This window comes from Petromyzon marinus, chromosome 79, assembly GCF_048934315.1.
Source record: "Petromyzon marinus isolate PM22_M1 ecotype Great Lakes invasive population chromosome 79, UKy_Petmar_22M1.pri1.0, whole genome shotgun sequence".
In the NCBI taxonomy this organism is placed as follows: domain Eukaryota; kingdom Metazoa; phylum Chordata; class Hyperoartia; order Petromyzontiformes; family Petromyzontidae; genus Petromyzon; species Petromyzon marinus.
In genome coordinates this window covers 23,456,536-23,481,918 of record NC_133745.1, presented here as the reverse complement: position 1 = coordinate 23,481,918, position 25,383 = coordinate 23,456,536, and the positions used below count along the sequence as shown (strand labels likewise).

Below are 25,383 nucleotides of genomic sequence, written 5' to 3'. Positions count from 1 at the left end.
TATCTGTGGTGAGTGAGTGGTGAGTATCTGTGGTGAGTGAGTGGTGAGTATCTGTGGTGAGTGGTGAGTATCTGTGGTGAGTGGTGAGTGAGTGGTGAGTATCTGTGGTGAGTGGTGAGTATCTGTGGTGAGTGGTGAGTATCTGTGGTGAGTGCTGAGTGAGTGGTGAGTGAGTGGTGAGTATCTGTGGTGAGTGGTGAGTGAGTGGTGAGTATCTGTGGTGAGTGCTGAGTATCTGTGGTGAGTGAGTGGTGAGTGTCTGTGGTGAGTGGTGAGTGAGTGGTGAGTATCTGTGGTGAGTGGTGAGTATCTGTGGTGAGTGGTGAGTATCTGTGGTGAGTGAGTGGTGAGTGTCTGTGGTGAGTGGTGAGTGAGTGGTGAGTATCTGTGGTGAGTGGTGAGTGGTGAGTGTCTGTGGTGAGTGAGTGGTGAGTATCTCTGGTGAGTGCTGAGTGAGTGGTGAGTATCTGTGGTGAGTGGTGAGTGAGTGGTGAGTATCTGTGGTGAGTGAGTGGTGAGTATCTGTGGTGAGTGAGTGGTGAGTATCTGTGGTGAGTGAGTGGTGAGTATCTGTGGTGAGTGGTGAGTGGTGAGTATCTGTGGTGAGTGAGTGGTGAGTATCTCTGGTGAGTGCTGAGTGAGTGGTGAGTATCTGTGGTGAGTATCTGTGGTGAGTGAGTGGTGAGTGAGTGGTGAGAAGTGAGTGAGTAGTGAGTGAGTGGTGAGTATCTGTGGTGAGTGAGTGGTGAGTATCTGTGGTGAGTGGAGAGTGAGTGGTGAGTATCTGTGGTGAGTGGTGAGTATCTGTGGTGAGAGGTGAGTGAGTGGTGAGTATCTGTGGTGAGTGAGTGGTGAGTATCTGTGGTGAGTGGTGAGTGAGTGGTGAGTATCTGTGGTGCGTGGTGAGTATCTGTGGTGAGTGGTGAGTGAGTGGTGAGTATCTGTGGTGAGTGGTGAGTATCTGTGGTGAGTGGTGAGTGGTGAGTGAGTGGTGAGTATCTGTGGTGAGTTGTGAGTGAGTGGTGAGTGAGTGGTGAGTGAGTGGTGAGTATCTGTGGTGAGTGAGTGGTGAGTATCTGTGGTGAGTGAGTGGTGAGTGAGTGGTGAGTATCTGTGGTGAGTGAGTGAGTGGTGAGTATCTGTGGTGAGTGAGTGGTGAGTGTCTGTGGTGAGTGGTGAGTATCTGTGGTGAGTGAGTGGTGAGTGCTGAGTGAGTGGTGAGTATCTGTGGTGAGTGGTGAGTGAGTGGTGAGTATCTGTGGTGAGTGGTGAGTATCTGTGGTGAGTGAGTGGTGAGTATCTGTGGTGAGTGGTGAGTATCTGTGGTGAGTGCTGAGTGAGTGGTGAGTGAGTGGTGAGTATATGTGGTGAGTGCTGAGTGAGTGGTGAGTATCTGTGGTGAGTGAGTGGTGAGCATCTGTGGTGAGTGAGTAGTGAGTATCTGTGGTGAGTGAGTGGTGAGTGAGTGGTGAGTATCTGTGGTGAATGGTGAGTATCTGTGGTGAGTGGTGAGTGAGTGGTGAGTATCTCTGGTGAGTGGTGAGTATCTGTGGTGAGTGAGTGGTGAGTGAGTGGTGAGTATCTGTGGTGAGTGGTGAGTATCTGTGGCGCGTGGTGAGTATCTGTGGTGAGTGGTGAGTGAGTGGTGAGTATCTCTGGTGAGTGGTGAGTATCTGTGGTGAGTGAGTGGTGAGTGAGTGGTGAGTATTGGTGGTGAGTGAGTGGTGAGTGAGTGGTGAGTATCTGTGGTGAGTGGTGAGTATCTGTGGCGCGTGGTGAGTATCTGTGGTGAGTGGTGAGTGAGTGGTGAGTATCTCTGGTGAGTGGTGAGTATCTGTGGTGAGTGAGTGGTGAGTGAGTGGTGAGTATCTGTGGTGAGTGAGTGGTGAGTATCTGTGGTGAGTGAGTGGTGAGTGAATGGTGAGTATCTGTGGTGAGTGGTGAGTATCTGTGGTGCATGGTGAGTATCTGTGGTGAGTGGTGAGTGGGTGGTGAGTATCTGTGGTGAGTGAGTGGTGAGTATCTGTGGTGAGTGGTGAGTGAGTGAGTGGTGAGTGGTGAGTATCTGTGGTCAGTGGTGAGTATCTGTGGTGAGTGAGTGGTGAGTAGCTGTGGTGAGTGGTGAGTATCTGTGGTGAGTGGTGAGTGAGTGGTGAGTATCTGTGGTGAGTGGTGAGTATATGTTGTGAGTGAGTGGTGAGTATCTGTGGTGAGTGGTGAGTGAGTGGTGAGTATCTGTGGTGAGTGAGTATCCGTGGTGAGTGAGTGGTGAGTGAGTGGTGAGTATCTGTGGTGAGTGGTGAATGAGTGGTGAGTGTCTTTGGTGAGTGGTGAGTATCTGTGGTGAGTGATTGGTGAGTGGGTGGTGAGTGGTGAGTGGTGAGTGAGTGGTGAGAGGTGAGTGAGTAGTGAGTGAGTGGTGAGTATCTGTGGTGAGTGAGTGGTGAGTATCTGTGGTGAGTGGTGAGTGAGTGGTGAGTATCTGTGGTGAGTGGTGAGTATCTGTGGTGAGAGGTGAGTGAGTGGTGAGTATCTGTGGTGAGTGGTGAGTATCTGTGGTGAGTGGTGAGTGAGTGGTGAGTATCTGTGGTGAGTGGTGAGTATCTGTGGTGAGTGGTGAGTATCTGTGGTGAGTGCTGAGTGAGTGGTGAGTGAGTGGTGAGTATCTGTGGTGAGTGGTGAGTGAGTGGTGAGTATCTGTGGTGAGTGCTGAGTATCTGTGGTGAGTGAGTGGTGAGTGTCTGTGGTGAGTGGTGAGTGAGTGGTGAGTATCTGTGGTGAGTGGTGAGTATCTGTGGTGAGTGGTGAGTATCTGTGGTGAGTGAGTGGTGAGTGTCTGTGGTGAGTGGTGAGTGAGTGGTGAGTATCTGTGGTGAGTGGTGAGTGGTGAGTGTCTGTGGTGAGTGAGTGGTGAGTATCTCTGGTGAGTGCTGAGTGAGTGGTGAGTATCTGTGGTGAGTGGTGAGTGAGTGGTGAGTATCTGTGGTGAATGAGTGGTGAGTATCTGTGGTGAGTGAGTGGTGAGTATCTGTGGTGAGTGGTGAGTATCTGTGGTGAGTGGTGAGTGAGTGGTGAGTATCTGTGGTGAGTGGTGAGTATCTGTGGTGAGTGGTGAGTATCTGTGGTGAGTGCTGAGTGAGTGGTGAGTGAGTGGTGAGTATCTGTGGTGAGTGGTGAGTGAGTGGTGAGTATCTGTGGTGAGTGCTGAGTATCTGTGGTGAGTGAGTGGTGAGTGTCTGTGGTGAGTGGTGAGTGAGTGGTGAGTATCTGTGGTGAGTGGTGAGTATCTGTGGTGAGTGGTGAGTATCTGTGGTGAGTGAGTGGTGAGTGTCTGTGGTGAGTGGTGAGTGAGTGGTGAGTATCTGTGGTGAGTGGTGAGTGGTGAGTGTCTGTGGTGAGTGAGTGGTGAGTATCTCTGGTGAGTGCTGAGTGAGTGGTGAGTATCTGTGGTGAGTGGTGAGTGAGTGGTGAGTATCTGTGGTGAGTGAGTGGTGAGTATCTGTGGTGAGTGAGTGGTGAGTATCTGTGGTGAGTGGTGAGTATATGTTGTGAGTGAGTGGTGAGTATCTGTGGTGAGTGGTGAGTGAGTGGTGAGTATCTGTGGTGAGTGAGTATCCGTGGTGAGTGAGTGGTGAGTGAGTGGTGAGTATCTGTGGTGAGTGGTGAGTGAGTGGTGAGTGTCTTTGGTGAGTGGTGAGTATCTGTGGTGAGTGATTGGTGAGTGGGTGGTGAGTGGTGAGTGGTGAGTGAGTGGTGAGAGGTGAGTGAGTAGTGAGTGAGTGGTGAGTATCTGTGGTGAGTGAGTGGTGAGTATCTGTGGTGAGTGGTGAGTGAGTGGTGAGTATCTGTGGTGAGTGGTGAGTATCTGTGGTGAGAGGTGAGTGAGTGGTGAGTATCTGTGGTGAGTGGTGAGTATCTGTGGTGAGTGGTGAGTGAGTGGTGAGTATCTGTGGTGAGTGGTGAGTATCTGTGGTGAGTGGTGAGTATCTGTGGTGAGTGCTGAGTGAGTGGTGAGTGAGTGGTGAGTATCTGTGGTGAGTGGTGAGTGAGTGGTGAGTATCTGTGGTGAGTGCTGAGTATCTGTGGTGAGTGAGTGGTGAGTGTCTGTGGTGAGTGGTGAGTGAGTGGTGAGTATCTGTGGTGAGTGGTGAGTATCTGTGGTGAGTGGTGAGTATCTGTGGTGAGTGAGTGGTGAGTGTCTGTGGTGAGTGGTGAGTGAGTGGTGAGTATCTGTGGTGAGTGGTGAGTGGTGAGTGTCTGTGGTGAGTGAGTGGTGAGTATCTCTGGTGAGTGCTGAGTGAGTGGTGAGTATCTGTGGTGAGTGGTGAGTGAGTGGTGAGTATCTGTGGTGAGTGAGTGGTGAGTATCTGTGGTGAGTGAGTGGTGAGTATCTGTGGTGAGTGGTGAGTATCTGTGGTGAGTGGTGAGTGAGTGGTGAGTATCTGTGGTGAGTGGTGAGTATCTGTGGTGAGTGGTGAGTATCTGTGGTGAGTGCTGAGTGAGTGGTGAGTGAGTGGTGAGTATCTGTGGTGAGTGGTGAGTGAGTGGTGAGTATCTGTGGTGAGTGCTGAGTATCTGTGGTGAGTGAGTGGTGAGTGTCTGTGGTGAGTGGTGAGTGAGTGGTGAGTATCTGTGGTGAGTGGTGAGTATCTGTGGTGAGTGGTGAGTATCTGTGGTGAGTGAGTGGTGAGTGTCTGTGGTGAGTGGTGAGTGAGTGGTGAGTATCTGTGGTGAGTGGTGAGTGGTGAGTGTCTGTGGTGAGTGAGTGGTGAGTATCTCTGGTGAGTGCTGAGTGAGTGGTGAGTATCTGTGGTGAGTGGTGAGTGAGTGGTGAGTATCTGTGGTGAGTGAGTGGTGAGTATCTGTGGTGAGTGAGTGGTGAGTATCTGTGGTGAGTGAGTGGTGAGTATCTGTGGTGAGTGGTGAGTGGTGAGTATCTGTGGTGAGTGAGTGGTGAGTATCTCTGGTGAGTGCTGAGTGAGTGGTGAGTATCTGTGGTGAGTATCTGTGGTGAGTGAGTGGTGAGTGAGTGGTGAGAAGTGAGTGAGTAGTGAGTGAGTGGTGAGTATCTGTGGTGAGTGAGTGGTGAGTATCTGTGGTGAGTGGAGAGTGAGTGGTGAGTATCTGTGGTGAGTGGTGAGTATCTGTGGTGAGAGGTGAGTGAGTGGTGAGTATCTGTGGTGAGTGAGTGGTGAGTATCTGTGGTGAGTGGTGAGTGAGTGGTGAGTATCTGTGGTGCGTGGTGAGTATCTGTGGTGAGTGGTGAGTGAGTGGTGAGTATCTGTGGTGAGTGGTGAGTATCTGTGGTGAGTGGTGAGTGGTGAGTGAGTGGTGAGTATCTGTGGTGAGTTGTGAGTGAGTGGTGAGTGAGTGGTGAGTGAGTGGTGAGTATCTGTGGTGAGTGAGTGGTGAGTATCTGTGGTGAGTGAGTGGTGAGTGAGTGGTGAGTATCTGTGGTGAGTGAGTGAGTGGTGAGTATCTGTGGTGAGTGAGTGGTGAGTGTCTGTGGTGAGTGGTGAGTATCTGTGGTGAGTGAGTGGTGAGTGCTGAGTGAGTGGTGAGTATCTGTGGTGAGTGGTGAGTGAGTGGTGAGTATCTGTGGTGAGTGGTGAGTATCTGTGGTGAGTGAGTGGTGAGTATCTGTGGTGAGTGGTGAGTATCTGTGGTGAGTGCTGAGTGAGTGGTGAGTGAGTGGTGAGTATATGTGGTGAGTGCTGAGTGAGTGGTGAGTATCTGTGGTGAGTGAGTGGTGAGCATCTGTGGTGAGTGAGTAGTGAGTATCTGTGGTGAGTGAGTGGTGAGTGAGTGGTGAGTATCTGTGGTGAATGGTGAGTATCTGTGGTGAGTGGTGAGTGAGTGGTGAGTATCTCTGGTGAGTGGTGAGTATCTGTGGTGAGTGAGTGGTGAGTGAGTGGTGAGTATCTGTGGTGAGTGGTGAGTATCTGTGGCGCGTGGTGAGTATCTGTGGTGAGTGGTGAGTGAGTGGTGAGTATCTCTGGTGAGTGGTGAGTATCTGTGGTGAGTGAGTGGTGAGTGAGTGGTGAGTATTGGTGGTGAGTGAGTGGTGAGTGAGTGGTGAGTATCTGTGGTGAGTGGTGAGTATCTGTGGCGCGTGGTGAGTATCTGTGGTGAGTGGTGAGTGAGTGGTGAGTATCTCTGGTGAGTGGTGAGTATCTGTGGTGAGTGAGTGGTGAGTGAGTGGTGAGTATCTGTGGTGAGTGAGTGGTGAGTATCTGTGGTGAGTGAGTGGTGAGTGAATGGTGAGTATCTGTGGTGAGTGGTGAGTATCTGTGGTGCATGGTGAGTATCTGTGGTGAGTGGTGAGTGGGTGGTGAGTATCTGTGGTGAGTGAGTGGTGAGTATCTGTGGTGAGTGGTGAGTGAGTGAGTGGTGAGTGGTGAGTATCTGTGGTCAGTGGTGAGTATCTGTGGTGAGTGAGTGGTGAGTAGCTGTGGTGAGTGGTGAGTATCTGTGGTGAGTGGTGAGTGAGTGGTGAGTATCTGTGGTGAGTGGTGAGTATATGTTGTGAGTGAGTGGTGAGTATCTGTGGTGAGTGGTGAGTGAGTGGTGAGTATCTGTGGTGAGTGAGTATCCGTGGTGAGTGAGTGGTGAGTGAGTGGTGAGTATCTGTGGTGAGTGGTGAGTGAGTGGTGAGTGTCTTTGGTGAGTGGTGAGTATCTGTGGTGAGTGATTGGTGAGTGGGTGGTGAGTGGTGAGTGGTGAGTGAGTGGTGAGAGGTGAGTGAGTAGTGAGTGAGTGGTGAGTATCTGTGGTGAGTGAGTGGTGAGTATCTGTGGTGAGTGGTGAGTGAGTGGTGAGTATCTGTGGTGAGTGGTGAGTATCTGTGGTGAGAGGTGAGTGAGTGGTGAGTATCTGTGGTGAGTGGTGAGTATCTGTGGTGAGTGGTGAGTGAGTGGTGAGTATCTGTGGTGAGTGGTGAGTATCTGTGGTGAGTGGTGAGTATCTGTGGTGAGTGCTGAGTGAGTGGTGAGTGAGTGGTGAGTATCTGTGGTGAGTGGTGAGTGAGTGGTGAGTATCTGTGGTGAGTGCTGAGTATCTGTGGTGAGTGAGTGGTGAGTGTCTGTGGTGAGTGGTGAGTGAGTGGTGAGTATCTGTGGTGAGTGGTGAGTATCTGTGGTGAGTGGTGAGTATCTGTGGTGAGTGAGTGGTGAGTGTCTGTGGTGAGTGGTGAGTGAGTGGTGAGTATCTGTGGTGAGTGGTGAGTGGTGAGTGTCTGTGGTGAGTGAGTGGTGAGTATCTCTGGTGAGTGCTGAGTGAGTGGTGAGTATCTGTGGTGAGTGGTGAGTGAGTGGTGAGTATCTGTGGTGAATGAGTGGTGAGTATCTGTGGTGAGTGAGTGGTGAGTATCTGTGGTGAGTGGTGAGTATCTGTGGTGAGTGGTGAGTGAGTGGTGAGTATCTGTGGTGAGTGGTGAGTATCTGTGGTGAGTGGTGAGTATCTGTGGTGAGTGCTGAGTGAGTGGTGAGTGAGTGGTGAGTATCTGTGGTGAGTGGTGAGTGAGTGGTGAGTATCTGTGGTGAGTGCTGAGTATCTGTGGTGAGTGAGTGGTGAGTGTCTGTGGTGAGTGGTGAGTGAGTGGTGAGTATCTGTGGTGAGTGGTGAGTATCTGTGGTGAGTGGTGAGTATCTGTGGTGAGTGAGTGGTGAGTGTCTGTGGTGAGTGGTGAGTGAGTGGTGAGTATCTGTGGTGAGTGGTGAGTGGTGAGTGTCTGTGGTGAGTGAGTGGTGAGTATCTCTGGTGAGTGCTGAGTGAGTGGTGAGTATCTGTGGTGAGTGGTGAGTGAGTGGTGAGTATCTGTGGTGAGTGAGTGGTGAGTATCTGTGGTGAGTGAGTGGTGAGTATCTGTGGTGAGTGAGTGGTGAGTATCTGTGGTGAGTGGTGAGTGGTGAGTATCTGTGGTGAGTGAGTGGTGAGTATCTCTGGTGAGTGCTGAGTGAGTGGTGAGTATCTGTGGTGAGTATCTGTGGTGAGTGAGTGGTGAGTGAGTGGTGAGAAGTGAGTGAGTAGTGAGTGAGTGGTGAGTATCTGTGGTGAGTGAGTGGTGAGTATCTGTGGTGAGTGGGGAGTGAGTGGTGAGTATCTGTGGTGAGTGGTGAGTATCTGTGGTGAGAGGTGAGTGAGTGGTGAGTATCTGTGGTGAGTGAGTGGTGAGTATCTGTGGTGAGTGGTGAGTGAGTGGTAAGTATCTGTGGTGCGTGGTGAGTATCTGTGGTGAGTGGTGAGTGAGTGGTGAGTATCTGTGGTGAGTGGTGAGTATCTGTGGTGAGTGGTGAGTGGTGAGTGAGTGGTGAGTATCTGTGGTGAGTTGTGAGTGAGTGGTGAGTGAGTGGTGAGTGAGTGGTGAGTATCTGTGGTGAGTGAGTGGTGAGTATCTGTGGTGAGTGAGTGGTGAGTATCTCTGGTGAGTGCTGAGTGAGTGGTGACTATCTGTGGTGAGTGGTGAGTATCTGTGGTGAGTTGTGAGTGAGTGGTGAGTGAGTGGTGAGTATCTGTGGTGAGTTGTGAGTGAGTGGTGAGTGAGTGGTGAGTATCTGTGGTGAGTGAGTGGTGACTATCTGTGGTGAGTGGTGAGTATCTGTGGTGAGTTGTGAGTGAGTGGTGAGTGAGTGGTGAGTATCTGTGGTGAGTTGTGAGTGAGTGGTGAGTGAGTGGTGAGTGTCTGTGGTGAGTGAGTGGTGAGTATCTGTGGTGAGTGGTGAGTATCTGTGGTGAGTGGTGAGTGAGTGGTGCGTATCTGTGGTGAGTGAGTGGTGAGTGGTGAGTATCTGTGGTGATTGAGTGGTGAGTGGTGAGTATCTGTGGTGAGTGGTGAGTGAGTGGTGAGTATCTGTGGTGAGTGGTGAGTGAGTGGTGAGTATCTGTGGTGAGTGAGTGGTGAGTGCTGAGTGAGTGGTGAGTATCTGTGGTGAGTGGTGAGTGAGTGGTGAGTGAGTGGTGAGTGGTGAGTGAGTGGTGAGTATCTGTGGTAAGTGGTGAGTATCTGTGGTGAGTGCTGAGTGAGTGGTGAGTATCTGTGGTGAGTGAGTGGTGAGTGTCTGTGGTGAGTGGTGAGTGAGTGGTGAGTGTCTGTGGTGAGTGGTGAGTGTCTGTGGTGAGTGGTGAGTGAGTGGTGAGTATCTGTGGTGAGTGAGTGGTGAGTATCTGTGGTGAGTGGTGAGTGAGTGGTGAGTATCTGTGTTGAGTGAGTGGTGAGTGAGTGGTGAGTATCTGTGGTGAGTGGTGAGTGAGTGGTAAGTATCTGTGGTGAGTGGTGAGAATCTGTGGTGAGTGCTGAGTGAGTGGTGAGTATCTGTCGTGAGTGAGTGGTGAGTATCTGTGGTGAGTATCTGTGGTGAGTATCTGTGGTGAGTGAGTGGTGAGTATCTGTGGTGAGTGAGTGGTGAGTATCTGTGGTGAGTGAGTGGTGAGTATCTGTGCTGAGTGAGTGGTGAGTGTCTGTGGTGAGTGGTGAGTATCTGTGGTGAGTGGTGAGTGAGTGGTGAGTATCTGTGGGGAGTGCTGAGTGAGTGGTGAGTATCTGTGGTGAGAGAGTGGTGAGTATCTGTGGTGAGTGAGTGGTGAGTATCTGTAGTGAGTGGTGAGTATCTGTGGTGAGTGAGTGGTGAGTGAGTGGTGAGTATCAGTGGTGAGTATCTGTGGTGAGTGGTGAGTGAGTGGTGAGTGAGTGGTGAGTGAGTGGTGAGTATCTGTGGTGAGTGGTGAGTGAGTGTTGAGTGCTGAGTGAGTGGGGAGTATCTGTGGTGAGTGGTGATTATCTGTGGTGAGTGGTGAGTGAGTGGTGAGTATCTGTGGTGAGTGAGTGGTGAGTATCTGTGGTGAGTGAGTGGTGAGTATCTGTGGAGAGTGGTGAGTGAGTGGTGAGTGCTGAGTGAGTGGGGAGTATCTGTGGTGAGTGGTGAGTATCTGTGGTGAGTGAGTGGTGAGTGTCTGTGGTGAGTGGTGAGTGAGTGGTGAGTATCTGTGGTGAGTGGTGAGTGGTGAGTGTCTGTGGTGAGTGAGTGGTGAGTATCTCTGGTGAGTGCTGAGTGAGTGGTGAGTATCTGTGGTGAGTGGTGAGTGAGTGGTGAGTATCTGTGGTGAGTGAGTGGTGAGTATCTGTGGTGAGTGAGTGGTGAGTATCTGTGGTGAGTGGTGAGTATCTGTGGTGAGTGGTGAGTGAGTGGTGAGTATCTGTGGTGAGTGGTGAGTATCTGTGGTGAGTGGTGAGTATCTGTGGTGAGTGCTGAGTGAGTGGTGAGTGAGTGGTGAGTATCTGTGGTGAGTGGTGAGTGAGTGGTGAGTATCTGTGGTGAGTGCTGAGTATCTGTGGTGAGTGAGTGGTGAGTGTCTGTGGTGAGTGGTGAGTGAGTGGTGAGTATCTGTGGTGAGTGGTGAGTATCTGTGGTGAGTGGTGAGTATCTGTGGTGAGTGAGTGGTGAGTGTCTGTGGTGAGTGGTGAGTGAGTGGTGAGTATCTGTGGTGAGTGGTGAGTGGTGAGTGTCTGTGGTGAGTGAGTGGTGAGTATCTCTGGTGAGTGCTGAGTGAGTGGTGAGTATCTGTGGTGAGTGGTGAGTGAGTGGTGAGTATCTGTGGTGAGTGAGTGGTGAGTATCTGTGGTGAGTGAGTGGTGAGTATCTGTGGTGAGTGAGTGGTGAGTATCTGTGGTGAGTGGTGAGTGGTGAGTATCTGTGGTGAGTGAGTGGTGAGTATCTCTGGTGAGTGCTGAGTGAGTGGTGAGTATCTGTGGTGAGTATCTGTGGTGAGTATCTGTGGTGAGTGGAGAGTGAGTGGTGAGTATCTGTGGTGAGTGGTGAGTATCTGTGGTGAGAGGTGAGTGAGTGGTGAGTATCTGTGGTGAGTGAGTGGTGAGTATCTGTGGTGAGTGGTGAGTGAGTGGTGAGTATCTGTGGTGCGTGGTGAGTATCTGTGGTGAGTGGTGAGTGAGTGGTGAGTATCTGTGGTGAGTGGTGAGTATCTGTGGTGAGTGGTGAGTGGTGAGTGAGTGGTGAGTATCTGTGGTGAGTTGTGAGTGAGTGGTGAGTGAGTGGTGAGTGAGTGGTGAGTATCTGTGGTGAGTGAGTGGTGAGTATCTGTGGTGAGTGAGTGGTGAGTGAGTGGTGAGTATCTGTGGTGAGTGAGTGAGTGGTGAGTATCTGTGGTGAGTGAGTGGTGAGTGTCTGTGGTGAGTGGTGAGTATCTGTGGTGAGTGAGTGGTGAGTGCTGAGTGAGTGGTGAGTATCTGTGGTGAGTGGTGAGTGAGTGGTGAGTATCTGTGGTGAGTGGTGAGTATCTGTGGTGAGTGAGTGGTGAGTATCTGTGGTGAGTGGTGAGTATCTGTGGTGAGTGCTGAGTGAGTGGTGAGTGAGTGGTGAGTATATGTGGTGAGTGCTGAGTGAGTGGTGAGTATCTGTGGTGAGTGAGTGGTGAGCATCTGTGGTGAGTGAGTAGTGAGTATCTGTGGTGAGTGAGTGGTGAGTGAGTGGTGAGTATCTGTGGTGAATGTTGAGTATCTGTGGTGAGTGGTGAGTGAGTGGTGAGTATCTCTGGTGAGTGGTGAGTATCTGTGGTGAGTGAGTGGTGAGTGAGTGGTGAGTATCTGTGGTGAGTGGTGAGTATCTGTGGCGCGTGGTGAGTATCTGTGGTGAGTGGTGAGTGAGTGGTGAGTATCTCTGGTGAGTGGTGAGTATCTGTGGTGAGTGAGTGGTGAGTGAGTGGTGAGTATTGGTGGTGAGTGAGTGGTGAGTGAGTGGTGAGTATCTGTGGTGAGTGGTGAGTATCTGTGGCGCGTGGTGAGTATCTGTGGTGAGTGGTGAGTGAGTGGTGAGTATCTCTGGTGAGTGGTGAGTATCTGTGGTGAGTGAGTGGTGAGTGAGTGGTGAGTATCTGTGGTGAGTGAGTGGTGAGTATCTGTGGTGAGTGAGTGGTGAGTGAATGGTGAGTATCTGTGGTGAGTGGTGAGTATCTGTGGTGCATGGTGAGTATCTGTGGTGAGTGGTGAGTGAGTGGTGAGTATCTGTGGTGAGTGAGTGGTGAGTATCTGTGGTGAGTGGTGAGTGAGTGAGTGGTGAGTATCTGTGGTCAGTGGTGAGTATCTGTGGTGAGTGAGTGGTGAGTAGCTGTGGTGAGTGGTGAGTATCTGTGGTGAGTGGTGAGTGAGTGGTGAGTATCTGTGGTGAGTGGTGAGTATATGTTGTGAGTGAGTGGTGAGTATCTGTGGTGAGTGGTGAGTGAGTGGTGAGTATCTGTGGTGAGTGAGTATCCGTGGTGAGTGAGTGGTGAGTGAGTGGTGAGTATCTGTGGTGAGTGGTGAGTGAGTGGTGAGTGTCTTTGGTGAGTGGTGAGTATCTGTGGTGAGTGATTGGTGAGTGGGTGGTGAATGGTGAGTGGTGAGTGAGTGGTGAGAGGTGAGTGAGTAGTGAGTGAGTGGTGAGTATCTGTGGTGAGTGAGTGGTGAGTATCTGTGGTGAGTGGTGAGTGAGTGGTGAGTATCTGTGGTGAGTGGTGAGTATCTGTGGTGAGAGGTGAGTGAGTGGTGAGTATCTGTGGTGAGTGGTGAGTATCTGTGGTGAGTGGTGAGTGAGTGGTGAGTATCTGTGGTGAGTGGTGAGTATCTGTGGTGAGTGGTGAGTATCTGTGGTGAGTGCTGAGTGAGTGGTGAGTGAGTGGTGAGTATCTGTGGTGAGTGGTGAGTGAGTGGTGAGTATCTGTGGTGAGTGCTGAGTATCTCTGGTGAGTGAGTGGTGAGTGTCTGTGGTGAGTGGTGAGTGAGTGGTGAGTATCTGTGGTGAGTGGTGAGTATCTGTGGTGAGTGGTGAGTATCTGTGGTGAGTGAGTGGTGAGTGTCTGTGGTGAGTGGTGAGTGAGTGGTGAGTATCTGTGGTGAGTGGTGAGTGGTGAGTGTCTGTGGTGAGTGAGTGGTGAGTATCTCTGGTGAGTGCTGAGTGAGTGGTGAGTATCTGTGGTGAGTGGTGAGTGAGTGGTGAGTATCTGTGGTGAGTGAGTGGTGAGTATCTGTGGTGAGTGAGTGGTGAGTATCTGTGGTGAGTGGTGAGTATCTGTGGTGAGTGGTGAGTGAGTGGTGAGTATCTGTGGTGAGTGGTGAGTATCTGTGGTGAGTGGTGAGTATCTGTGGTGAGTGCTGAGTGAGTGGTGAGTGAGTGGTGAGTATCTGTGGTGAGTGGTGAGTGAGTGGTGAGTATCTGTGGTGAGTGCTGAGTATCTGTGGTGAGTGAGTGGTGAGTGTCTGTGGTGAGTGGTGAGTGAGTGGTGAGTATCTGTGGTGAGTGGTGAGTATCTGTGGTGAGTGGTGAGTATCTGTGGTGAGTGAGTGGTGAGTGTCTGTGGTGAGTGGTGAGTGAGTGGTGAGTATCTGTGGTGAGTGGTGAGTGGTGAGTGTCTGTGGTGAGTGAGTGGTGAGTATCTCTGGTGAGTGCTGAGTGAGTGGTGAGTATCTGTGGTGAGTGGTGAGTGAGTGGTGAGTATCTGTGGTGAGTGAGTGGTGAGTATCTGTGGTGAGTGAGTGGTGAGTATCTGTGGTGAGTGAGTGGTGAGTATCTGTGGTGAGTGGTGAGTGGTGAGTATCTGTGGTGAGTGAGTGGTGAGTATCTCTGGTGAGTGCTGAGTGAGTGGTGAGTATCTGTGGTGAGTATCTGTGGTGAGTGAGTGGTGAGTGAGTGGTGAGAAGTGAGTGAGTAGTGAGTGAGTGGTGAGTATCTGTGGTGAGTGAGTGGTGAGTATCTGTGGTGAATGGAGAGTGAGTGGTGAGTATCTGTGGTGAGTGGTGAGTATCTGTGGTGAGAGGTGAGTGAGTGGTGAGTATCTGTGGTGAGTGAGTGGTGAGTATCTGTGGTGAGTGGTGAGTGAGTGGTGAGTATCTGTGGTGCGTGGTGAGTATCTGTGGTGAGTGGTGAGTGAGTGGTGAGTATCTGTGGTGAGTGGTGAGTATCTGTGGTGAGTGGTGAGTGGTGAGTGAGTGGTGAGTATCTGTGGTGAGTTGTGAGTGAGTGGTGAGTGAGTGGTGAGTGAGTGGTGAGTATCTGTGGTGAGTGAGTGGTGAGTATCTGTGGTGAGTGAGTGGTGAGTATCTCTGGTGAGTGCTGAGTGAGTGGTGACTATCTGTGGTGAGTGGTGAGTATCTGTGGTGAGTTGTGAGTGAGTGGTGAGTGAGTGGTGAGTATCTGTGGTGAGTTGTGAGTGAGTGGTGAGTGAGTGGTGAGTATCTGTGGTGAGTGAGTGGTGACTATCTGTGGTGAGTGGTGAGTATCTGTGGTGAGTTGTGAGTGAGTGGTGAGTGAGTGGTGAGTATCTGTGGTGAGTTGTGAGTGAGTGGTGAGTGAGTGGTGAGTGTCTGTGGTGAGTGAGTGGTGAGTATCTGTGGTGAGTGGTGAGTATCTGTGGTGAGTGGTGAGTGAGTGGTGCGTATCTGTGGTGAGTGAGTGGTGAGTGGTGAGTATCTGTGGTGATTGAGTGGTGAGTGGTGAGTATCTGTGGTGAGTGGTGAGTGAGTGGTGAGTATCTGTGGTGAGTGGTGAGTGAGTGGTGAGTATCTGTGGTGAGTGAGTGGTGAGTGCTGAGTGAGTGGTGAGTATCTGTGGTGAGTGGTGAGTGAGTGGTGAGTGAGTGGTGAGTGGTGAGTGAGTGGTGAGTATCTGTGGTAAGTGGTGAGTATCTGTGGTGAGTGCTGAGTGAGTGGTGAGTATCTGTGGTGAGTGAGTGGTGAGTGTCTGTGGTGAGTGGTGAGTGAGTGGTGAGTGTCTGTGGTGAGTGGTGAGTGTCTGTGGTGAGTGGTGAGTGAGTGGTGAGTATCTGTGGTGAGTGAGTGGTGAGTATCTGTGGTGAGTGGTGAGTGAGTGGTGAGTATCTGTGGTGAGTGAGTGGTGAGTGAGTGGTGAGTATCTGTGGTGAGTGGTGAGTGAGTGGTAAGTATCTGTGGTGAGTGGTGAGAATCTGTGGTGAGTGCTGAGTGAGTGGTGAGTATCTGTGGTGAGTGAGTGGTGAGTATCTGTGGTGAGTATCTGTGGTGAGTATCTGTGGTGAGTGAGTGGTGAGTATCTGTGGTGAGTGAGTGGTGAGTATCTGTGGTGAGTGAGTGGTGAGTATCTGTGCTGAGTGAGTGGTGAGTGTCTGTGGTGAGTGGTGAGTATCTGTGGTGAGTGGTGAGTGAGTGGTGAGTATCTGTGGGGAGTGCTGAGTGAGTGGTGAGTATCTGTGGTGAGAGAGTGGTGAGTATCTGTGGTGAGTGAGTGGTGAGTATCTGTAGTGAGTGGTGAGTATCTGTGGTGAGTGAGTGGTGAGTGAGTGGTGAGTATCAGTGGTGAGTATCTGTGGTGAGTGGTGAGTGAGTGGTGAGTGAGTGGTGAGTGAGTGGTGAGTATCTGTGGTGAGTGGTGAGTGAGTGTTGAGTGCTGAGTGAGTGGGGAGTATCTGTGGTGAGTGGTGATTATCTGTGGTGAGTGGTGAGTGAGTGGTGAGTATCTGTGGTGAGTGAGTGGTGAGTATCTGTGGTGAGTGAGTGGTGAGTATCTGTGGAGAGTGGTGAGTGAGTGGTGAGTGCTGAGTGAGTGGGGAGTATCTGTGGTGAGTGGTGAGTGAGTGTTGAGTGTCTGTGGTGAGTATCTGTGGTGAGTGAGTGGTGAGTATCTGTGGTGAGTGAGTGGTGAGTATCTGTGGAGAGTGGTGAGTGAGTGGTGAGTGCTGAGTGAGTGGGGAGTATCTGTGATGAGTGGTGAGTGAGTGGTGAGTATCTGTGGTGAGTGGTGAGTATCTGTGGTGAGTGCTGAGTGGTGAGTGGTGAGTGAGTCGTGAGTATCTGTGGTGAGTGAGTGGTGAGTGAGTGGTGAGTGGTGAGTATCTGTGGTGAGTGAGTGGTGAGTATCTGTGGTGAGTGAGTGGTGAGTATCTGTGGTGAGTGAGTGGTGAGTGTCTGTGGTGAATGGTGAGTGAGTGGTGAGTATCTGTGGTGAGTGAGTGGTGAGTATCTGTGGTGAGTGAGTGGTGAGTATCTGTGGTGAGTGGTGAGTATCTGTGGTGAGTGAGTGGTGAGTATCTGTGGTGAGTGAGTGGTGAGTGTCTGTGGTGAGTGAGTAGTGAGTATCTGTGGTGAGTGAGTGGTGAGTATCTGTGGTGAGTGAGTGCTGAGTGAGTGGTGAGTGAGTGGTGAGTATCTGTGGTGAGTGGTGAGTATCTGTGGTGAGTGGTGAGTATCGGAGGTGAGTGGTGAGTGAGTGGTGAGTGTCTGTGGTGAGTGGTGAGTATCTGTGGTGAGTGAGTGGTGAGTATCTGTGGTGAGTGCTGAGTGAGTGGTGAGTGAGTGGTGAGTATCTGTGGTGAGTGAGTGGTGAGTATCTTTGGTGAGTGCTGAGTATCTGTGATGAGTGGTGAGTGAGTGGTGAGTGTCTGTGGTGAGTGATGAGTATCTGTGGTGAGTGAGTGGTGAGTATCTGTGGTGAGAGAGTGGTGAGTATCTGTGGTGAGTGAGTGGTGAGTATCTGTAGTGAGTGGTGAGTATCTGTGGTGAGTGAGTGGTGAGTGAGTGGTGAGTATCAGTGGTGAGTATCTGTGGTGAGTGGTGAGTGAGTGGTGAGTGAGTGGTGAGTGAGTGGTGAGTATCTGTGGTGAGTGGTGAGTGAGTGTTGAGTGCTGAGTGAGTGGGGAGTATCTGTGGTGAGTGGTGATTATCTGTGGTGAGTGGTGAGTGAGTGGTGAGTATCTGTGGTGAGTGAGTGGTGAGTATCTGTGGTGAGTGAGTGGTGAGTATCTGTGGAGAGTGGTGAGTGAGTGGTGAGTGCTGAGTGAGTGGGGAGTATCTGTGGTGAGTGGTGAGTGAGTGGGGAGTATCTGTGGTGAGTGGTGGGTATCTGTGGTGAGTGCTGAGTGGTGAGTGGTGAGTGAGTCGTGAGTATCTGTGGTGAGTGAGTGGTGAGTGAGTGGTGAGTGGTGAGTATCTGTGGTGAGTGAGTGGTGAGTATCTGTGGTGAGTGGTGAGTATCTGTGGTGAGTGCTGAGTGGTGAGTGGTGAGTGAGTCGTGAGTATCTGTGGTGAGTGAGTGGTGAGTGAGTGGTGAGTGGTGAGTATCTGTGGTGAGTGAGTGGTGAGTATCTGTGGTGAGTGAGTGGTGAGTATCTGTGGTGAGTGAGTGGTGAGTATCTGTGGTGAATGGTGAGTGAGTGGTGAGTATCTGTGGTGAGTGAGTGGTGAGTATCTGTGGTGAGTGAGTGGTGAGTATCTGTGGTGAGTGGTGAGTATCTGTGGTGAGTGAGTGGTGAGTATCTGTGGTGAGTGAGTGGTGAGTGTCTGTGGTGAGTGAGTAGTGAGTATCTGTGGTGAGTGAGTGGTGAGTATCTGTGGTGAGTGAGTGCTGAGTGAGTGGTGAGTGAGTGGTGAGTATCTGTGGTGAGTGGTGAGTATCTGTGGTGAGTCGTGAGTATCGGAGGTGAGTGGTGAGTGAGTGGTGAGTGTCTGTGGGTGAGTGGTGAGTATCTGTGGTGAGTGAGTGGTGAGTATCTGTGGTGAGTGCTGAGTGAGTGGTGAGTGAGTGGTGAGTATCTGTGGTGAGTGAGTGGTGAGTATCTTTGGTGAGTGCTGAGTATCTGTGATGAGTGGTGAGTGAGTGGTGAGTGTCTGTGGTGAGTGATGAGTATCTGTGGTGAGTGAGTGGTGAGTATCTGTGGTGAGTGGTGAGTATCTGTGGTGAGTGGTGAGTGAGTGGTGAGTGTCTGTGGTGAGTGGTGAGTGAGTGGTGAGTATCTGTGGTGAGTGAGTGGTGAGTATCTGTGGTGAGTGAGTGGTGAGTATCTGTGGTGAGTGAGTGGTGAGTATCTGTGGTGAGTGGTGAGTGAGTGGTGAGTATCTGTGGTGAGTGGTGAGTGAGTGGTGAGTATCTGTGGTGAGTGGTGAGTGAGTGGTGAGTATCTGTGGTGAGTGAGTGGTGAGTATCTGTGGTGAGTGGTGAGTATCTGTGGTGAGTGGTGAGTATCTGTGGTGAGTGGCTGTGGTGAGTGGTGAGTGAGTGGTGAGTAGCTGTGGTGAGTCTGTGGGTAGTGTTGTTGTGGTAGTTGTTGTGGTAGTTGAGGTAGTGGTTGTGGTTGTTGTGGAAGTTGTTGTTGTGGATGTTGTTGTTGTGGATGTTGTGGTAGTTGTGGTAGTGGTTGTGGTTGTTGTTGTTATTGTGTTGTTGTTGTTGTAATTGTGGTTGTTGTAATTGTTGTTGTTGTTGTGGTTGTTGTAATTGTTGTTGTAATTGTTGTTGTAATTGTTGTAATTGTTGTTGTAATTGTTGTTGTAATTGTTGTTGTTATTGTTGTTGTAATTGTTGTTGTAATTGTTGTTGTAATTGTTGTAATTTGTTGTTGTAATTGTTGTTGTAATTGTTGTTGTTATTGTTGTTGTAATTGTTGTTGTTGTAATTGTTGTTGTAATTTTGGTTGTTGTAATTGTTGTTGTAATTGTTGTTGTTGTTGTTGTAATTGTTGTTGTAATTGTTGTTTGTAATTGTTTTGTTGGTAATTGTTGTTGTTGTTGTAATTGTTGTTGTAATTGTTGTTGTAATTTGTTGTTGTTTTGTTGTTTATTGTTGTGGTAATTGTTGTTGTAATTGTTGTTGTAATTGTTGTTGTAATGGTTGTTGTAATTGTTGTGTTGATTGTGTGTTTGTGTGTGTGTTGTATTTGTGTTGTAATGGGTGGGGGGGGGGGGGGTTGGGGGGGGGGGGGTTGGGGGGGGTTGGGGGGGGGGGGGGGGTTGGGGGGGGGGGGTGGGGGGGTGGGGGGGGGTTTTGTTGTAATTGTTGTTGTAATTGTTGTTGTAATTGTTGTTGTAATTGTTGTTGTAATTGTTGTTGTAATTGTTGTTGTAATTGTTGTTGTAATTGTTGTTGTTATTGTTGTTGTTATTGTTGTTGTTGTAATTGTTGTTGTAATTGTTGTTGTAATTGTTGTTGTAATTGTTGTTGTAATTGTTGTTGTTGTAATTGTTGTAATTGTTGTTGTAATTGTTCTTGTAATGTTGTTGTAATTGTTGTTGTAATTGTTGTTGTAATTGTTGTTGTAATTGTTGTTGTAATTGTTGTTGTAATTGTTGTTGTAATTGTTGTTGTTGTAATTGTTGTTGTAATTGTTGTTGTAATTGTTGTTGTTGTAATTGTTGTTGTAATTGTTGTTGTAATTGTTGTTGTAATTGTTGTTGTAATTGTTGTTGTAATTGTTGTTGTAATTGTTGTTGTAATTGTTGTTGTTGTAATTGTTGTTGCTGTAATTGTTGTTGTAATTGTTGTTGTTGTAATTGTTGTTGTAATTGTTGTTGTAATTGTTGTTGTTGTAATTGTTGTTGTTGTAATTGTTGTTGTAATTGTTGTTGTAATTGTTGTTGTAATTGTTGTTGTAATTGTTGTTGTAATTGTTGTTGTTGTAATTGTTGTTGTTGTAATTGTTGTTGTAATTGTTGTTGTAATTGTTGTTGTAATTGTTGTAGTAATTGTTGTTGTTGTAATTGTTGTAATTGTTGTTGTTGTAATTGTTGTTGTAATTGTTGTTGTAATTGTTGTTGTAATTGTTGTTGTAATTGTTGTTGTAATTGTTGTTGTAATTGTTGTTGTTGTAATTGTTGTTGTAATTGTTGTTGTAATTGTTGTTGTTGTAATTGTTGTTGTAATTGTTGTTGTAAATGTTGTTGTAATTGTTGTTGTAATTGTTGTTGTAATTGTTGTTGTAATTGTTGTTGTTGTAATTGTTGTTGTAATTGTTGTTGTAATTGTTGTTGTAATTGTTGTTGTAATTGTTGTTGTAATTGTTGTTGTTGTAATTGTTGTTGTAATTGTTGTTGTAATTGTTGTTGTAATTGTTGTTGTAATTGTTGTTGTAATTGTTGTTGTAATTGTTGTTGTTGTAATTGTTGTTGTAATTGTTGTTGTAATTGTTGTTGTAATTGTTGTTGTAATTGTTGTTGTAATTGTTGTTGTAATTGTTGTTGTTGTAATTGTTGTTGTAATTGTTGTTGTAATTGTTGTTGTAATTGTTGTTGTAGTTGTTGTTGTAATTGTTGTTGTTGTAATTGTTGTTGTAATTGTTGTTGTAATTGTTGTTGTAATTGTTGTTGTAATTGTTGTTGTAATTGTTGTTGTTGTAATTGTTGTTGTAATTGTTGTTGTAATTGTTGTAATTGTTGTTGTAATTGTTGTTGTTGTAATTGTTGTTGTAATTGTTGTTGTAATTGTTGTTGTAATTGTTGTTGTAATTGTTGTTGTTATTGTTGTTGTTGTAATTGTTGTTGTAATTGTTGTTGTAATTGTTGTTATAATTGTTGTTGTAATTGTTGTTGTAATTGTTGTTGTTGTAATTGTTGTTGTTGTAATTGTTGTTGTAATTGTTGTTGTAATTGTTGTTGTTGTAATTGTTGTTGTATTGTTGTTGTAATTGTTGTTGTAATTGTTGTTGTAATTGTTGTTGTAATTTTTGTTGTTGTAATTGTTGTTGTAATTGTTGTTGTAATTGTTGTTGTAATTGTTGTTGTAATTGTTGTTGTTATTGTTGTTGTTGTAATTGTTGTTGTAATTGTTGTTGTAATTGTTGTTGTAATTGTTGTTGTAATTGTTGTTGTAATTGTTGTTGTAATTGTTGTTGTAATTGTTGTTGTAATTGTTGTTGTAATTGTTGTAATTGTTATTGTAATTGTTGTTGTTATTGTTGTTGTAGTAATTGTTGTTGTAATTGTTGTTATTGTTGTTGTAATTGTTGTTGTAATTGTTGTTGTAATTGTTGTTGTAATTGTTGTTGTAATTGTTGTTGTAATTGTTGTTGTAATTGTTGTTGTAATTGTTGTTGTTGTAATTGTTGTTGTAATTGTTGTTGTAATTGTTGTTGTAATTGTTGTTGTAATTGTTGTTGTTGTAATTGTTGTTGTTGTAATTGTTGTTGTAATTGTTGTTGTTGTAATTGTTGTTGTTGTAATTGTTGTTGAATTGTTGTTGTAATTGTTGTTGTAATTGTTGTTGTTGTAATTGTTGTTGTAATTGTTGTTGTAATTGTTGTTGTAATTGTTGTTGTTGTAATTGTTGTTGTAATTGTTGTTGTAATTGTTGTTGTAATTGTTGTTGTAATTGTTGTTGTAATTGTTGTTGTAATTGTTGTTGTAATTGTTGTTGTAATTGTTGTTGTAATTGTTGTTGTTGTAATTGTTGTTGTTGTAATTGTTGTTGTAATTGTTGTTGTAATTGTTGTTGTAATTGTTGTAGTAATTGTTGTTGTTGTAATTGTTGTTGTTGTAATTGTTGTTGTAATTGTTGTTGTAATTGTTGTTGTAATTGTTGTTGTAATTGTTGTTGTAATTGTTGTTGTAATTGTTGTTGTAATTGTTGTTGTAATTGTTGTTGTAATTGTTGTTGTTGTAATTGTTGTTGTTGTAATTGTTGTTGTAATTGTTGTTGTAATTGTTGTTGTAATTGTTGTTGTTGTAATTGTTGTTGTAATTGTTGTTGTAATTGTTGTTGTAATTGTTGTTGTAATTGTTGTTGTAATTGTTGTTGTAATTGTTGTTGTAATTGTTGTTGTAATTGTTGTTGTAATTGTTGTTGTAATTGTTGTTGTAATTGTTGTTGTAATTGTTGTTGTAATTGTTGTTGTTGTAATTGTTGTTGTTGTAATTGTTGTTGTAATTGTTGTTGTAATTGTTGTTGTAATTGTTGTTGTAATTGTTGTTGTAATTGTTGTTGTAATTGTTGTTGTAATTGTTGTTGTAATTGTTGTTGTAATTGTTGTTGTAATTGTTATTGTAATTGTTGTTGTTGTAATTGTTGTTGTTGTAATTGTTGTTGTAATTGTTGTTGTAATTGTTGTTGTAATTGTTGTTGTTGTAATTGTTGTTGTAATTGTTGTTGTAATTGTTGTTGTAATTGTTGTTGTAATTGTTGTTGTAATTGTTGTTGTAATTGTTGTTGTAATTGTTGTTGTAATTGTTGTTGTAATTGTTGTTGTTATTGTTGTTGTTGTAATTGTTGTTGTAATTGTTGTTGTAATTGTTGTTGTAATTGTTGTTGTAATTGTTGTTGTAATTGTTGTTGTTATTGTTGTTGTAATTGTTGTTGTAATTGTTGTTGTAATTGTTGTTGTAATTGTTGTTGTAATTGTTGTTGTAATTGTTGTTGTAATTGTTGTTGTTGTAATTGTTGTTGTAATTGTTGTTGTAATTGTTGTTGTAATTGTTGTTGTAATTGTTGTTGTAATTGTTGTTATTGTTGTTGTAATTGTTGTTGTAATTGTTGTTGTAATTGTTGTTGTAATTGTTGTAATTGTTGTTGTAATTGTTGTTATTGTAATTGTTGTTGTTGTAATTGTTGTTGTAATTGTTGTTGTAATTGTTGTTGTAATTGTTGTTGTAATTGATGTTGTAATTGTTGTTGTTGTTGTAATTGTTGTTGTAATTGTTGTTGTAATTGTTGTTGTAATTGTTGTTGTAATTGTTGTTGTTATTGTTGTTGTTGTAATTGTTGTTGTAATTGTTGTTGTAATTGTTGTTGTAATTGTTGTTGTAATTGTTGTTGTAATTGTTGTTGTTATTGTTGTTGTAATTGTTGTTGTAATTGTTGTTGTAATTGTTGTTGTAATTGTTGTTGTAATTGTTGTTGTAATTGTTGTTGTAATTGTTGTTGTAATTGTTGTTGTTGTAATTGTTGTTGTTGTAATTGTTGTTGTAATTGTTGTTGTTGTAATTGTTGTTGTAATTGTTGTTGTAATTGTTGTTGTAATTGTTGTTGTTGTAATTGTTGTTGTAATTGTTGTTGTAATTGTTGTTGTAATTGTTGTTGTAATTGTTGTTGTAATTGTTGTTGTAATTGTTGTTGTAATTGTTGTTGTAATTGTTGTTGTAATTGTTGTTGTAATTGTTATTGTAATTGTTATTGTAATTGTTGTTGTTGTAATTGTTGTTGTAATTGTTGTTGTAATTGTTGTTGTAATTGTTGTTGTAATTGTTGTTGTAATTGTTGTTGTAATTGTTGTTGTAATTGTTGTTGTAATTGTTGTTGTAATTGTTGTTGTTGTAATTGTTGTTGTAATTGTTGTTGTAATTGTTGTTGTAATTGTTGTTGTTGTAATTGTTGTTGTAATTGTTGTTGTAATTGTTGTTGTAATTGTTGTTGTAATTGTTGTTGTTGTAATTGTTGTTGTTGTAATTGTTGTTGTAATTGTTGTTGTAATTGTTGTTGTAATTGTTGTTGTTGTAATTGTTGTTGTAATTGTTGTTGTAATTGTTGTTGTAATTGTTGTTGTAATTGTTGTTGTTGTAATTGTTGTTGTAATTGTTGTTGTAATTGTTGTTGTAATTGTTGTTGTTATTGTTGTTGTAATTGTTGTTGTAATTGTTGTTGTAATTGTTGTTGTAATTGTTGTTGTAATTGTTGTTGTAATTGTTGTTGTTGTAATTGTTGTTGTAATTGTTGTTGTTGTTGTTGTAATTGTTGTTGTTGTAATTGTTGTTGTAATTGTTGTTGTTGTAATTGTTGTTGTAATTGTTGTTGTAATTGTTGTTGTAATTGTTGTTGTTATTGTTGTTGTTGTAATTGTTGTTGTTGTTGTAATTGTTGTTGTAATTGTTGTTGTTGTAATTGTTGTTGTTGTAATTGTTGTTGTAATTGTTGTTGTAATTGTTGTTGTAATTGTTGTTGTAATTGTTGTTGTAATTGTTGTTGTTGTAATTGTTGTTGTAATTGTTGTTGTAATTGTTGTTGTAATTGTTGTTGTAATTGTTGTTGTAATTGTTGTTGTAATTGTTGTTGTTGTAATTGTTGTTGTAATTGTTGTTGTAATTGTTGTTGTAATTGTTGTTGTAATTGTTGTTGTAATTGTTGTTGTTGTAATTGTTGTTGTTGTAATTGTTGTTGTAATTGTTGTTGTAATTGTTGTTGTAATTGTTGTTGTAATTGTTGTTGTAATTGTTGTTGTTGTAATTGTTGTTGTAATTGTTGTTGTAATTGTTGTAATTGTTGTTGTAATTGTTGTTGTAATTGTTGTTGTTGTAATTGTTGTTGTAATTGTTGTTGTAATTGTTGTTGTAATTGTTGTTGTAATTGTTGTTGTTATTGTTGTTGTTGTAATTGTTGTTGTAATTGTTGTTGTAATTGTTGTTATAATTGTTGTTGTAATTGTTGTTGTAATTGTTGTTGTTGTAATTGTTGTTGTTGTAATTGTTGTTGTAATTGTTGTTGTAATTGTTGTTGTAATTGTTGTTGCTGTAATTGTTGTTGTAATTGTTGTTGTAATTGTTGTTGTTATTGTTGTTGTTGTAATTGTTGTTGTTGTAATTGTTGTTGTAATTGTTGTTGTAATTGTTGTTGTAATTGTTGTTGTTGTAATTGTTGTTGTAATTGTTGTTGTTGTTGTAATTGTTGTAATTGTTGTTGTAATTGTTGTTGTAATTGTTGTTGTTGTAATTGTTGTTGTAATTGTTGTTGTAATTGTTGTTGTAATTGTTGTTGTTGTAATTGTTGTTGTAATTGTTGTTGTAATTGTTGTTGTTGTAATTGTTGTTGTAATTGTTGTTGTTGTAATTGTTGTTGTAATTGTTGTTGTAATTGTTGTTGTTATTGTTGTTGTTGTTGTTGTAATTGTTGTTGTAATTGTTGTTGTTGTAATTGTTGTTGTTGTAATTGTTGTTGTAATTGTTGTTGTAATTGTTGTTGTAATTGTTGTTGTAATTGTTGTAATTGTTGTTGTAATTGTTGTTGTAATTGTTGTTGTTGTTGTAATTGTTGTTGTAATTGTTGTTGTAATTGTTGTTGTTGTAATTGTTGTTGTTGTTGTAATTGTTGTTGTAATTGTTGTTGTAATTGTTGTTGTAATTGTTGTTGTTGTTGTAATTGTTGTTGTAATTGTTGTTGTAATTGTTGTTGTAATTGTTGTTGTTGTAATTGTTGTTGTAATTGTTGTTGTAATTGTTGTAATTGTTGTTGTAATTGTTGTTGTTGTTGTAATTGTTGTTGTAATTGTTGTTGTTGTTGTAATTGTTGTTGTAATTGTTGTTGTAATTGTTGTTGTTGTTGTAATTGTTGTTGTAATTGTTGTTGTAATTGTTGTTGTAATTGTTGTTGTAGTTGTTGTAATTGTTGTTGTAATTGTTGTTGTAATTGTTGTTGTTGTAATTGTTGTTGTAATTGTTGTTGTAATTGTTGTTGTTGTAATTGTTGTTGTAATTGTTGTTGTAATTGTTGTTGTAATTGTTGTTGTTGTAATTGTTGTTGTAATTGTTGTTGTAATTGTTGTTGTAATTGTTGTTGTTGTAATTGTTGTTGTTGTAATTGTTGTTGTAATTGTTGTTGTTGTAATTGTTGTTGTTGTAATTGTTGTTGTTGTTGTGCAGGTCTGGGTCTGGAAAAAAGTTCAGAAGAAGCTCACAAA

General features: G+C 44.1%; 2 protein-coding genes across 2 annotated transcripts in view; both read left to right on the top strand.

The window, feature by feature from the left end:
- LOC142907476 (uncharacterized) overlaps positions 1-25,383 on the top strand; it is a 478,656-nt gene that overhangs the window by 23,759 nt on the left and 429,514 nt on the right. The window lies entirely within an intron of this gene.
- LOC116938056 (uncharacterized) overlaps positions 1-25,383 on the top strand; it is a 44,628-nt gene that overhangs the window by 6,892 nt on the left and 12,353 nt on the right. The window contains exon 3 of the mRNA XM_076057036.1: positions 25,346-25,383. This exon is cut by the window's right edge and continues 8 nt beyond it. Coding sequence (XP_075913151.1) covers positions 25,346-25,383 — 38 coding nt within the window. The remainder of the gene's footprint in view (positions 1-25,345) is intronic.